The sequence below is a fragment of the Lemur catta genome, chromosome 4 (genome assembly GCF_020740605.2).
Source record: "Lemur catta isolate mLemCat1 chromosome 4, mLemCat1.pri, whole genome shotgun sequence".
Lineage (NCBI taxonomy): Eukaryota > Metazoa > Chordata > Mammalia > Primates > Lemuridae > Lemur > Lemur catta.
In genome coordinates, this window is record NC_059131.1 from 19200370 (window position 1) to 19213329 (window position 12960).

General features: G+C 50.8%; 1 protein-coding gene across 1 annotated transcript in view; it reads right to left on the reverse strand.

Annotated features, from left to right (window-relative positions):
* The window catches only part of CIB4 (calcium and integrin binding family member 4), a 49954-nt gene extending 40692 nt beyond the window's left edge, over positions 1-9262 (reverse strand). Inside the window, exons 1-2 of the mRNA XM_045549213.1 lie at positions 9161-9262; positions 8679-8713 (exon numbers count right to left, since the gene is read on the reverse strand). Coding sequence (XP_045405169.1) covers positions 8679-8713; positions 9161-9214 — 89 coding nt within the window. The 5' untranslated portion in view covers positions 9215-9262. The remainder of the gene's footprint in view (positions 1-8678; positions 8714-9160) is intronic.
* Between the last annotated feature and the right edge of the window lie 3698 nt (positions 9263-12960).

The following is a 12960-nucleotide window of genomic DNA, read 5'->3' on the forward strand; positions in this document are numbered from 1 at the left end:
TTGGTGAAATTTTGGGACAGGTGACTAAGTGGAGACTCTGAGGGGTGATTTTGCGGGTAGAGATTCAGAGGCAGAGAAGTAGGCTCTCCCAGGGCCCTGATGAGGGTAAGTGGAGGCCCAGCGCCCCACGCAGCCACTCACCCTTGCACGGCTCACTGATTAGATCTCAGCCGCAGGGGAGAGGACGACAAGCTGGGGTCCTGTCTGCCCACCACCTGCCCTGCCCAGCCCCTGCTCTGCGCCCTGGGAGGCTGAGCTCTACCTCGCAGATGGCTTTGGCCCAAGGAAAGTCCCAGCAGGAGGTTGGAGGCATGAGAGAGCGAGGTGAGATTTGTCCTCCCCTTCCTCCCAGCTATGCACAACTCTGCAGTGTCTGTGTTCCTCCCGCCGTGGCCGAGTGGCCACAGCTCAGCTCTCAACGGCTGCCTCAGGCCTAGGGTGGTAATGGCTGGCTCCTAGATGTTTCTAGACGTTTCCCTCTGTTAGTTCCTTCACTGTAAAGCACCTTCAATGACCCCGCCGAGTGTGCCACCCATTTCCTGCTGGGATGCTGACAGGTCAGTCTGCCAGACCCATGGGGATCCTATTTCTCTACCTCTGGCTGTGTGACCCAGGCAAGCTGTTGGGCCTCCCCGAGCACACAGACCCGGGTTCAAATCCTGACTCTGTCCGATGCGGAGATGATCCCCTTCCAAAGGTGTCATGCCAACTCCTCAGAGGGCCTGGCAGACGGGAGCTGGCAGGGTGCGTGGATGTGCAGACAGAGCACTGACTCTGTCAACCTTTAAGGGCCCCAAATTGTCACTAGAGACAGCTCACGTTTGGAGGGAGCAGGAGGCAGGGTCCGGGACGGGAGGGAGAGACATTCTCCAGGAGGTATTGGGGTGGGGCGGGCGCAGGGAGGGGAGCAGGGTGGGGAGATCAGCAGGGAGGAAGGGGAGCCATCACTGCTGAGGTGCCAGTTGCTCACAAGGGGCAGGGGCAGTGGGATTGGCCAGCCCCAGGCAAAAGGGGCATTTTTTTCACTATTACCGTTAGAATTTCTGGTGCAAGGTGATAATAAAAAGAGATCAACTTTCAGTAAAACCGGTTTTCAACAAAAACTAAGTTTTATTAATTTTTAAAAATTCCCTAAGGCAATGCACCCTTATGGCCTGTGCCCAGGGCCACTGCTCCTAATGTCCCCCGCCATGGGGTGCCTTGGGAGTGCCTGCTGTATGCTGCCAACCCTAATGGACATTTGTCATTTTTCGTGACAATCATGCAAGGGAGGGACCATGATCTCTTTTACAGATGAGGAAATCGAAGATCAGGGAGGTAAAACAACTTGCCTGAGGCCACACTGTGAGTAAAGCCAGAGGTGCAGACCGGAGCTCTTTCCCCAGGGGCCCATAGAAGGGAGGCGCTGGGGACTGCTGAGGGAAAGAGAAGGGACCCCCTGCCCATGCCACCCCCTTCTCCTGACCCAGCTTTGTGCACTGGGTGCACTCACACACATCAACCCCTTGAATCTATCTTCCCAACACCTCCCACAGGACAGGCGTAGGGGCAATCGTTTCTACAAATGGGTAAACTGAGGCTCAGAGAGTTGCCCACAGTCATTCAGCTGGGAGGAGACAAAGTGGAGAGCTGAACCCTAAATCAGTTCCTCAGGCTGTGCTGCCCACCCCTAACAGGTCCGCCCTTCCCCAGGTGAGAGCCCCTCAGCCCCAGCCCCTAAGGAGCCCTCTGGGGGTGCTGGAGGTGGGCCCTGCCCGGACTTCGGACTTCGCCTTCCCAGGCCGCCGAGTGGGCAGGCTGCCCGCGGATGAATCCTGGCTGTATCTTGGCTGCCACAAAATGTTCTCCTCCTCCAAATATGGATCAGCCGGCTCCAAATGGAGCTCTGAATTAATCACTAATGGACTCAAAAGTCAAAGCCATTTGAAAAACTCACACATTCAGGCTGCCAGAAATCAAGCAGCCGGGACTGTGGCTCCTTCCACGCTTAGCCCAGAGAGGAGAGAGGAGCCGTCTGCGGGCTGGAGGCCCAAGACGGGAGGAGACACCAGGCTGATAACTCTCCATGGGACCTTGGACCCATCAAGTCGCTTCTTGGGCCTCAGTTTCCCCTCTGTGCAATGAAAGTCTCGGTGATACCCCAGCTTCCTCCAGTTTAGGAACCCTGTGACTCTAGGTTTCCATACCTCTCTCTGGCATCCTGTTTGTCCCTTGCCTCTGAGACCCTCCAGTTTAGTGGTTCTCAACTGGGTCCCACATTAGAATCATGCAGGGAGTTTGTAAAAGGATCTATGTCCCCCATGACCCCCAGATTGTCATTCAAGGCCAGGGCACAGCTATCTATAGGTTCTACAAGCTTCCCAGTGTTTCTTCTGCACCGGCAAGATCAAGAACACAGCTCGAGTCCAAGACCAAATCTCACTCCTCTAGTCCCAGCGTGGGCTCGGCTCTCTGGCCTTTGCCTCCACTATGGCACAGCCAGCAGATGTTTTATAAATGGCCCTTCTTTAGCCTGCAAATGTGGCTTTTGGTTTCCTGATCTGCTACTTGCAATCTGTGTGACCCTGGAGAAATCATTTCTCTGAGCCAGTTTCCTCACTCGCAAAAAAGGGGTAACAACAGCAGATAACAATAGCTCCCACACGCGCAGCACTGACCCAGGCGCCAGGCGTTGCTGTAACGACACAGATTTGATTCTCTGATCGTGCTTATAGCAACTTTGTGAGATTAAGATCTGCCACTCTCATGTCCCACTGTTTTATAAGCAGGGAAACAGGCGTGGTGGGGGTAAGAAACTCATCCATGGTCACACGGTCACTAAAGGGCAGAGCTAAGCCCCAAACCCAGGCCTTTGGCTTCCAAGAAATAAACCTGTAACCACTCCACCTGCTGACGTCAAGGTGCTGTGGGAGGACCCAGGAGCTAACATCCAGGACAGGGCCACGGAGTCTAGAAAGTGCTGCGAGTGTCCGGGGATGCTAAGGAGAAAGAGCAGCCCTGTGGCTGGGTCACCCTGCGCAGGGGCCAGCAGCAAAGCCACAGGCTCCCAAGCCAGAGCCCACCCAGGCAGGTGTCAGGAGCAATGCCTGAGCAATACTGAGTCGTCCAGAGCTCAGACCGAGAGGTCCGCACTAAAGTCAGGCTGTGCCCTGCCCAGGAAGCCACATGTGCCCTCTCTGGGTCTGCAGCCACTGCTGGAAGGGCCTGAGGGGCTTCTGCGACAGCCGCTTCAACCAGAAGTCAGAGAGGGCTGCCCTGAAGCTGAGGCCACAAGGGACCCTGCTGTTTCAGAGATCAAAAACATGTGAAAGCGAAGTCCCACAGGGTGGAGACTTAGGGTGGACAGTCCTCTTCTTGGAGGGCTAAGCCCAGGCCCTGGACTGGGAAGGGGCTGGCTCCAAGATCAGAGTCTGTCACATGTGGGCTGCCTTTCCCAGGAGGTGTCATCTGCAGATCAGGTGACCAGGCCTTTATGTCCTTACTCAAGTCACAGATAAGAAGGTGGGAAACTGTTGACAGAGCCAGCCTCCCCACAAAGGTGACTTCTGTCTGTCAGTCTCTTGGATGCTTTTTTCAAGTCACTAAGTCCATCCAACTATACCGTCATCCAAGCCACATTTCTCTGTCACACTCAGGAAAATCACAACACATTGTCAGAGGCCACAGAGGAAAATCGTTCCAAAGTGACCAGGGCCTGGTCTTGGCCCAACTTGGCCTTGGGGCAGCCCACAATGGCCACTTTCTCCCTGAGCATCACATGCCATCTGCTCCCTGGGCCACTGCCAGCACAGCTGGGCACCCACGTCAGAGCTGCCCGTCCACTTTACGGACAGCACACCCACACCCGCCCTAACGCACTCAGCTCCCAGGGGCCCTCCAAGGAGCTAACCTATTAGTTCGAGTGTGCATCCTCCCGGGGTGCGTGTATTCTCCCGGGGTGTGTGTATGCGTGAATATCCCTTCATTTTACAAGAACAGTAGCATCCTGTTTATGCCAGTCTATTTTACCAAACCAATATAGTTAAATAGGTTAAAATGCAAACAGTATTATAAGGCTTACAATTAAAATTACTAATACCCAACACCCCACACAAAACCTCTCTACCCCTGTTCTCTGAGGCAGCATTTTACAAACATTTTGCTATTTCTCTTGGTTTTTACTTAATATTTATACAGTGTTTCTAAATACTGTGCTGATACTCCTGTTTGTTGTTGGTTTTTAAATAGAATTATCTTGTTATCTCCTAGTATAAAAGGACTTGTTTCTTTTTCTTCCCCCCACTTCCCAATATCAAACAATTTGCCTAAATCAATATTCAGTGTTTGTATTATCAGTGTTATATATGTATTATTCAAACATAGCTCGCAGCTGAGCTCCCCAGTGCGACATGATTACATTTTCTTTCTTGCAAGGCTTTTTGTTTGTCCCAGAGTTAATCATCAATTCGTTCTTTGGTTTGGTTTTTTGTTTGTTTTGCTTTTGGTTTTTGCTTAGATTTCAGTACATCTATCATTATTTCATCCCCAAACTTTCTGCAGAACTGTAAAGTTCCTCTCCATATGATATATACATCACATGAGCTATAGGTTGATTTTGTTTTCTTGAAGGTGTCACTGCAGGAACCCCTGATTCCTTAATTCCAGACTGGACCGATTGCTTTCCAGGTTGCGGCACAACTGTCATCCTTGGACTTCCCTTCACTGACATGCCTTCCTCTTTGTTGAAATTCTTTGTTTCCCGGATTCTGTGTCATCTTTTTTCTTGGCTTACTTACTAGATCTAATGGAGCACATCCTCTAAAAGCCTCCTAAGAGAAGGTCCCTAAGAGATAATTCTTTTGAATTTGCATGTTTAAAAAAATATTGTTATTCTACCTTCACTCTTGATTAATAGTTTAGCCAGGACTTAATTCTAGATTTGATTTTTTTCCTTAAAGTTTGAAGGTGTTTAGCCACCATCTTCCAACATAAGTCCGTAGCTGTTCTGATTTCTGATTCTCTGTATATAGTCTGTTTTTTTCTCTGTGGAAGCTTTTGGGACCTTCTCATTATGGCTGGCATTCTGAAATATCGTGGTGACGTGACTTAGTGTACATAGGCTGTTTTTTATTCTTTCCTCAAATACCTGGTGTCCCTTGGCTTTCATACTTGGGATTCACACTTACAGGAAGGCTCTAGAATGCTGACCAGAGCTCACCCTGCTCTTCACTGTGGCTGGTGGCCCTGAGTCAGTGGCCTGTCTGGCCCCAGCCCTCTCCAGATGGTTGGGCCCCTGTCTCCCGCTGGGGTGGGGTGGGGCGGGGGTGCTGAGTGGCTTGCAGGGAGAGAGAAGGAATCTCGTAAAAATTTCAACCTCACTTTCTGTTTTCACTGACCCTGCATCCTACATTCAGAGGTTCCTGAGCCTTCCTGGATTCTTGACTCCATCATCCAACCTCTGCAGGCAATTTTCTTTCAGCTTCCTGCCCAGCTAAGTCTGGATCATGGCTCTATGTGCTCTGCACTTTTGAAATTTTTCTTGACCTCTCTCAGCTGCTGTCATTGCTTGTGTTCTTTTTGTCCTTATGAGTTTCTTTCTTCTTTTTTTTAAAAAAAATTCCTTTACTCTCTTTTTAGTAGAGGAAACAGAGATAAAGGAAGATGCTCTGATCTCCATGTTAACTGGATGCCCCCTGCACGATGCTTCATAACTTAGTAATATACCTTGGAGATGGCTCCCTAGCAAACATAAAGCCCCTCCTCCTCCTCCTCTGTAAGGGCAGCATCCCGCTGATGGATATGTCAGCATTTATTTCACCTGTGTCCTCTTTTTTTCTTTTTTTGAGACAGTCTTGCTCTGTCACCTGGGCAGAGTGCAGTAGTATCATCATAGCTCACAGCAGCCTCAAACTCCTGGGCTCAAGCAATCGTCCTGCCTCAGCCTCCCGAGTAGCTGGGACCACAGGCATGCGCCACCATGCCTGGCTAATTTTTTCTATATATATTTTTAGTTGTCCATATAATTTCTTTCTATTTTTAGTAGAGACGGGGGTCTCACTCTTGCTCAGGCTTGTCTCGAACTCCTGAGCTGAAGCAATCCTCCCGCCTCGACCTCCCAGAGTGCTAGGATTACATGTGTGAGCCACTGTGCCTGGCCACACCTGTGTCCTCTTGATGCAACTGCACTGGCCTAGCCAAAGTGTCTTTCCCATTTTGATCCGGGACAGTTTAGCACCTCCAGCCTTTGCTGGTCCTCTTCCATTCCTCAAAGCTCTTGCCAGCTGTGCCACATCCTCAGCTGCTCCCCAGGGTGCAGGTGTCCTGTGTCTGGAGACTCACCTTGGTTTGAACCCACAGAGAGCTCTCTCTGGCACCACCCCCACAGCTTGGAGTCCCCCATCCCCTGCAGTGCTTGTCTTTCTCTGTCTCATTGGAAGGTGTCCAATATGGAGAAACAACAGCAGAGTAGGAGTCGGGCCCTTCACCCTCCACTCGGCCTCCCTCATGCAGTGGCATCTCCATGCTCCGACCCCAGCACTGACCCCCTGCTGTTATTCAAGTCCCCAAAGGGTAGGAGCCCCTGGGCAGGAGCTCCCCAGGGGCAGGCATGGGCCCCTTGTGCTCAGGAATGGAGCCATCAGAAGAAGGGGTGAGCCAGAAAGAGCTTTGAGAGGAGCTTGTTAGAGAAGGTTGCACGGGAGTGGAGCCTTCCCTGGCGGCGCCCAGCAGGACCTGCCTCCCCAGTGAAACCCAGATCAAGCTGTGCACTTCTCAGGGGAAGGATGACTTCGACCAGGATGGAAACAGCATCTGAGTGGAGACCATCTCAGGGCCTGGGTGGGCAGTTCAGAAGGAAGGTGCCCCTGAGCCCAGCTTGCTTCCAAGGACATTTTTCTCAGAGGTCCAACAGAGAACAAATGACAATGGCAGGCTGTGCTCAAGACAGAGAGCCTGAGCCCCGCCCATCCTCCCTCTCTTCTCTGACCATGCCCCACCCATGCTCACTCCTGGCATATATGGGGAGCCCCGGGACCTGAAGGATATCATTTGAGGCCCCTGGGCTGGAAAGGGGAGCAGGCGTGGCCCTACTCCATTACGGAGAGTATAAACTGGTGCACCCCTTTGAAGGACAATACGGTCATACCCCTCAAAGTTCCCAATGTACCTACCCCTCGTCCAGCATTTCTATGGCTAGGGATTTCTCTCATGGATTTGCTCTCACCTGTTGGATAAGCTCCCTGCACATAAATGTTTAATATAGCATTATTTATAAGAGAGAAAGCCATAAACAACCTAAGTGTCCATAACAGGCGGTTGGTAAAATGAATTATGGTTTGTCCACATGAGGGAACAGCTCATAGCCATTAACAAAGGATGAGGCAGCTCTCCATGTGCTGTATGTAAAACTGGCCAACATGAAAACTAAAAAAAAAAAAAAAGGTACAGAACAGTGTGAATGGAATAAATGCTACAGTGTGGATGGGGTACAACTGCAGATGGATCCACACACAGGTCTGTGCATGGGCAGTTGTTCTGGAAGGCTCCATGATAAACTGACAGTGAACAGAGGCTGCCTTCAGGGAGAAGGACAGGGAGGAGAGACTGGAGACACTGGCTTTTCCTTTAGAACTTTCATACTATTTGAATTTTCTAGCCATGCCACATACTACTTTTTTAGATTTAATTTTATTTTTATTCATGTGTTACTTTTTAAAAATAGCAATGGGGTAACAGGATATGGGTCATTTGGAGTTTTGTCATATTTTTCTATATTTAAAAAAGTGAGTGAATATTATTTTTTAAAGGGAAATAATATAACCTGGTGACTGTCCCTGGTTTCTGTAGCTCTCTGTGCCCTGGCCATCCCTTGTCCCTACTTATGCCTAGAGAGTCTCGTGCCTGTGGCAAAGTCATCCCCTGACCCGAGACCCTGAGTGGGAACGTGGCTCACAGGTGGGACGCAGTGCCCAGGGAGGGTGAGCCCGAGCAGAGCCATGAGAAGACAGGAGGGGCCCAGCCCGGAGGGTCTAAACAGTCAACTCACTCCAACCTGCCTCCCTCCAAAGTGTCTCAGTGAGCTCGTTTATTCACCTCACAGGTTTTTTTGAGCACCTGGCTTGGGCCAAGCACACGCACATCTCGCATGGTGGTCACTCTCTGCACTACTCCACTAGGACGCATTTTCGTGGCACCTCCATGCTGTCCCCACTTGTGGGGGTGTCTTTGGGAGGAGTCTTTCCCCGGGGACAGGGCCTGTGTCACAGTGGGACTGGGAGAGCACACCTCCCACGCCCGGTGCGTCCCTGGGGTCTGGCACAGGCAGGCACCGGGGAGCGGCTCGGGAGGGCTGAGCCTCAGTGGCGCATCCGTGTTTCCCAGCCAGTGGGCAGCCACAGTGGGCTTCAGACCCGAGTTCCTAAGTCCTTCCCTCGTTTTCCTCATTATGGCGAGGAGACTCTGTCCAGCTCTGTGACCCTACGAGGAAGCCGCGCCTTGGATCCTAGGGAAGGGAGAGCAGCCTAAGGCCTGGTGTTTTGTTCCACTCCAGTGGGGTCCCTCCCTGCCTGCCCTGTCTGGGCCTCCTCTCCAGGGCTGCGTGTCTCTGAGCAGGGACCAGCATGAGGCTGCTCCAGGACAAGAACCGAGCTCAGGGGGCGGGAGCAGAGAGATGGAAGGGCAGTGTGGGGCCCTCGACTCACCACAGAATTTCATTTCTGGTCAGGAAGGTCAGGGCCTGCAACAAATCACAGAGAGGTGACCTGTCCACTCAATCCAGCCCTGCCCTGGCCCCTTGGGGAGTGGGGCAATGAGGAACCATTCTCTTGTTGCACAGCAGGGGCAGTGGAGGAACCCCAGCCCTAGGTCAAGGACACCTGGGGTGGCAGCAGAGGAGGAAATGGTGCCCTTCCTTCTTCCCCACCCCTGGGAGGAGGGTGTTGGCACAGACCTGAGAGGGGACCTGAGACAAGACTAAAACCCTGGGGTCTGCGGCAGGAGACAGATGGGGGAAGGTGGCTGCCTCAAGGACTGGTCTGGGCCACATGGACTCAGGCTTAGCAAAGGCAAGGGCCACCACTATCCCACCTGGTGAAGTCTAGAGCTTCAGGCGAGTTTCCGTATTCATCCCACCCACCTTGGGGAGCTCCCACCTCTGCCCAGAACCTCTGTCCTGATTACCCACCTGGTACTCTTCCAGGTCCTCCCAGTGCATCTGGTACCTCAAACATTGCCCCATGCCCCGCCCTTCTCTCTGCCAGCAATAGAACCTCAGCCCCAAGGGCTCACCAGCTGGGGCAACCCGTTGATCCAGTTGCCATGGTAACCTACATTCCACCTTCTGCCTGGTCTACCTGAGCCGCTGAGTTGGCAAAGAAACAGCTTCTTTTCATTCCCAAGGCTAAGAGACATCACATCACTCCCAAAACAACAAACAGGCAGTCCACTGGCAGGGCTAAGAGTCACACTGTCAGCTCAGGAGTCACACTGCTGGGGTTCGAATCCCAGATCTGTCACATGCTGACCATGTGACCTGGGGCAAGCTGCTTAACCTCTGTGTGTCTTAGTTTCCTCATCTGTAGAGTAGGGATGATAGCCATGGGATTGTATGAGGGTTAGTAGATACAGGTAACAATGCCTGGCACATAGTAAATGCTCAATAAATGGTAGCCATTAGGACCACATCCCAAGGACAGTGCCAGTTGTGGTGATGCAGAAAGGAACAAGCACAGACCCTGCCCTAAGGAAGTGGTCCCAAAGGCACATCAAAGGGCATTCCATCCCATCGCTCAGGGTCCCTGCAGGAACAGAGGACACATTCAAAGCAGGATGATGTAAAGAGGGTCCAATAAAGGAACTCTTGCAAAAGTGTAGTCAGGGTGTCGGGAAGCCACTGGGATCGTACAGAATCCAGAGCTGCTAACAACAGAGGTGCACCAGCCCTGGCCCAGCGGCACCTGGAAGAAATAACCCCAGTGTCACTCTCTCCTCTTTCTCTGATCTTCTGCAGGGGCAGAAAAGCAGGGTGCGGTGGGATGGACAGAGAATCTGAAAAATCAGAGAAGACAGATGGCAGAGTCCAGCACAGCCACCAACATTACAGGCCAGGAGTGTCCTCTGAAACCCGTCTCCCCCTCCGCTGCCTCCAGGATGGGCTGCACGCCCACGCTCATCAAGCAAGGGTGGTCTCCCTGTTCTAGGACACGTCCTTCCATGTGCTATGCTAGGTGAGCACCCCAGTGGCTTTCTGATGGAGCTAATTTATACTTCTGGAAATGCAGCTGCCCACTTTTTCTGTGTCTGTCCTCCGTGGAGATGGAGACTGGCAAGGGAAAATCTGGAGCCCTCATTCCTTCGTTGACTCAACAGACAGAGGCAGAGTATCTCCAATGTGCCAGGGACTCGGCTTGACCCTGGGGGAGAGATGACTGAGCATGATCTCAGCCCTCAAGAAACGAATGCTCCCCACACACACCCCAAGGGCGATGAAGGCAGACGTCGCAGACAGATAATAGTCCAGAGCTGTGAATATTTAGAAGAGGGATGGCTGGGCAGCAAGTCTTCATGTAGGTGGTGGCATTGAAGTAGTTGCATAATACGGTGGTTAAGAACTTGGGCTCCGAAATATTAAAGGCCTGGCCATGTCACTGCTTGCTGCATCACCTCAAGCAAGTCTTAAAACCACTCTGAGCCTCAGTTCCCTCATCTGTAAAATGGGAATGATAAATCCCTACTTTATAATTATTGCAAAGATAAAATAAAATGATGTGTTTAAAGCTCTTATTTAGCAAGATACCTGGTACACACTCAGTTCTCAATAAAGGGTAAGTAATATTATTACTTTTAAAAGTTGGGCCCAGAAGAAAGGGTAGGACTTTTTCAAGCAGAGTAGGTAATTAAATCCCATCATCTGTTAAGCCCTTTGAGCTTCTACCGTCACAATTTATCAGCTTCTGTCTGCCAGGCGTGTCCACACTGCATGGGTGCTTAGGCAGCTGTGTGAGGCTGGGAGGGTGCCCTCCTCCTTCACCCTGGGCAAGGCGGAAGCTGGTGATGCTGAGGGGCCATGCAGCTGGCAAGCAAGCGAGTTGCAGACCTGGGGGTTCCCTAAGCATGGGGTAGGAAACCCTGGGAAGCCAAGTGACCTGCAGGATCACACCCCAGGAGGCCACTTCCTTCTCCGGTCTTGCTCAGTCCTCTTGGTTACATCGAGGTGAAGTGGCAGCTTGGTACAGGCTGGTTGTGACTTTAACACTTGGCTGACACTCTCTAAGAGGAAAACAAAATCAAAGGAGGGAACTGCCCTGCAGCTCAGAGCATTTAGCTACTGACTCAGCCACTATTTACCGAGCTGGGCAGTGGAGACAGAGATGCCCGGGACAGACAGCACCCTCCACCCCGGAGCCAGACACCACACGTGCTATGGAAGAGAGAAAGCAGGCACGCGGTTATTGAAGCTTGCTAGGAGACCCAAGTCGTGGAGAGAGGTGAGCCAGGATGAGAAGTCGGGGGCAGTTTTCCAGATCCGGAAGGCAACCGGATCCGGCCAAAATTTAATAAAGCGGTTTGGTTTTCATTCTGTCTGTTTCTATGGTATCTTCCACTTTGAAAGTGATGCAGGTTTGCCACTTATGACTGTGATATAAAGTTTCCTTTATAAATATATCTGTTTCATTAAAAGAAATAGGAGCCCATTCAAAGAAAAATACTAAGTAAATAATTGCACAAGTGATAAAGGAATATGCCGGCATGACAAAGGTCTCTTTGTCTCACACACACAAATACACACACATAACTAAGATTATCGAACTCTGCTACCCTCCTCTCTCCTTGACTTTTCATGCCCCAGCTCCCCAAACCCTGCTCAGCCCGCCCCCCATAGGCTGTGTGATTTCATCCTAGAAAGAGTTATTTTGTTTTGTTTTGGTTTTCTTTTGGAGACAGAGTCTCACTCTGTTGCCCAGACTAGAGTGCCGTGGCATCAGCCTAGCTCACAGCAACCTCAAACTCCTGGGCTCAAGCAATCCTCCTACCTCAGCTTCCCAAGTAGCCGGGACTATAGGCATGTACCACCATGCCAGACTAATTTTTTCTATTTTTAGTAGAGATGGGAGTCTCACTCTTGTTCGGGCTGGTCTTGAACACCTGACCTCAAGCAATCCTCCAGCCTTGGCCTCTCAGAGTGCTAGGATTACAGGCGTGAGCCACTGCTCCCGGCCCAGAAATTGGCTCCTTACAATAACACTAGTAACAATATCACCTTACATTTGCATATCCCTTTATCATTCCATAATGCTTCCCTCTGTACCGTCTAATTTGCCCAAGAAATAAAAGCCAATGAGCCTTAAAAAGGAAAGAAAGAAAAATCCTCCCTCCTTATGATTCTGCCTTCAGTACACTAACCAACCAGCTCCCCACCCCTCCTCTTCAGCAGGGAGTTTGAAAGGGGTGTAACTGAGCAGAGACCAGGCTCCAAGGAAGGACTGTTCTACATCCTTCCCCTCCAGGGTCTGCCCTGCAGGAACCCTCTGCAGCGCGGGACAAAATGCATTCTTTGCAAGGTTTCTGTCACCTTGCCATGAACTCTACAGACTGCTAAAACTGCAACCCCTGCTCTGACCTTGATGTAGACGTCTCTTCAAATTCAAGAGGAATTGAACAGAAAGTTATATTGAGAATATAATTTTTAAGAAACACTTACAATTCAACAATAAAAAGGAAAACAAGCCAACTAAAAATGGATAAAAGATTTGAATAGACCTTTCTCCAAAGAAGATATATGAATGGCCAATGAGCACATGACAATACCCTCAACACCATTAGCCATCAGGGAGATGCAAATCAAAACCACAATGAGATACCACTTCACACCCATTAGCGTGGATGAAATTTTTTAAATAACAAAAACAAACAACAAATAATAAATGTTGGAGAGGACAGAGAGAGATTGGAATCCTCACGCATTGCTGGCGGGAACGTTAAATG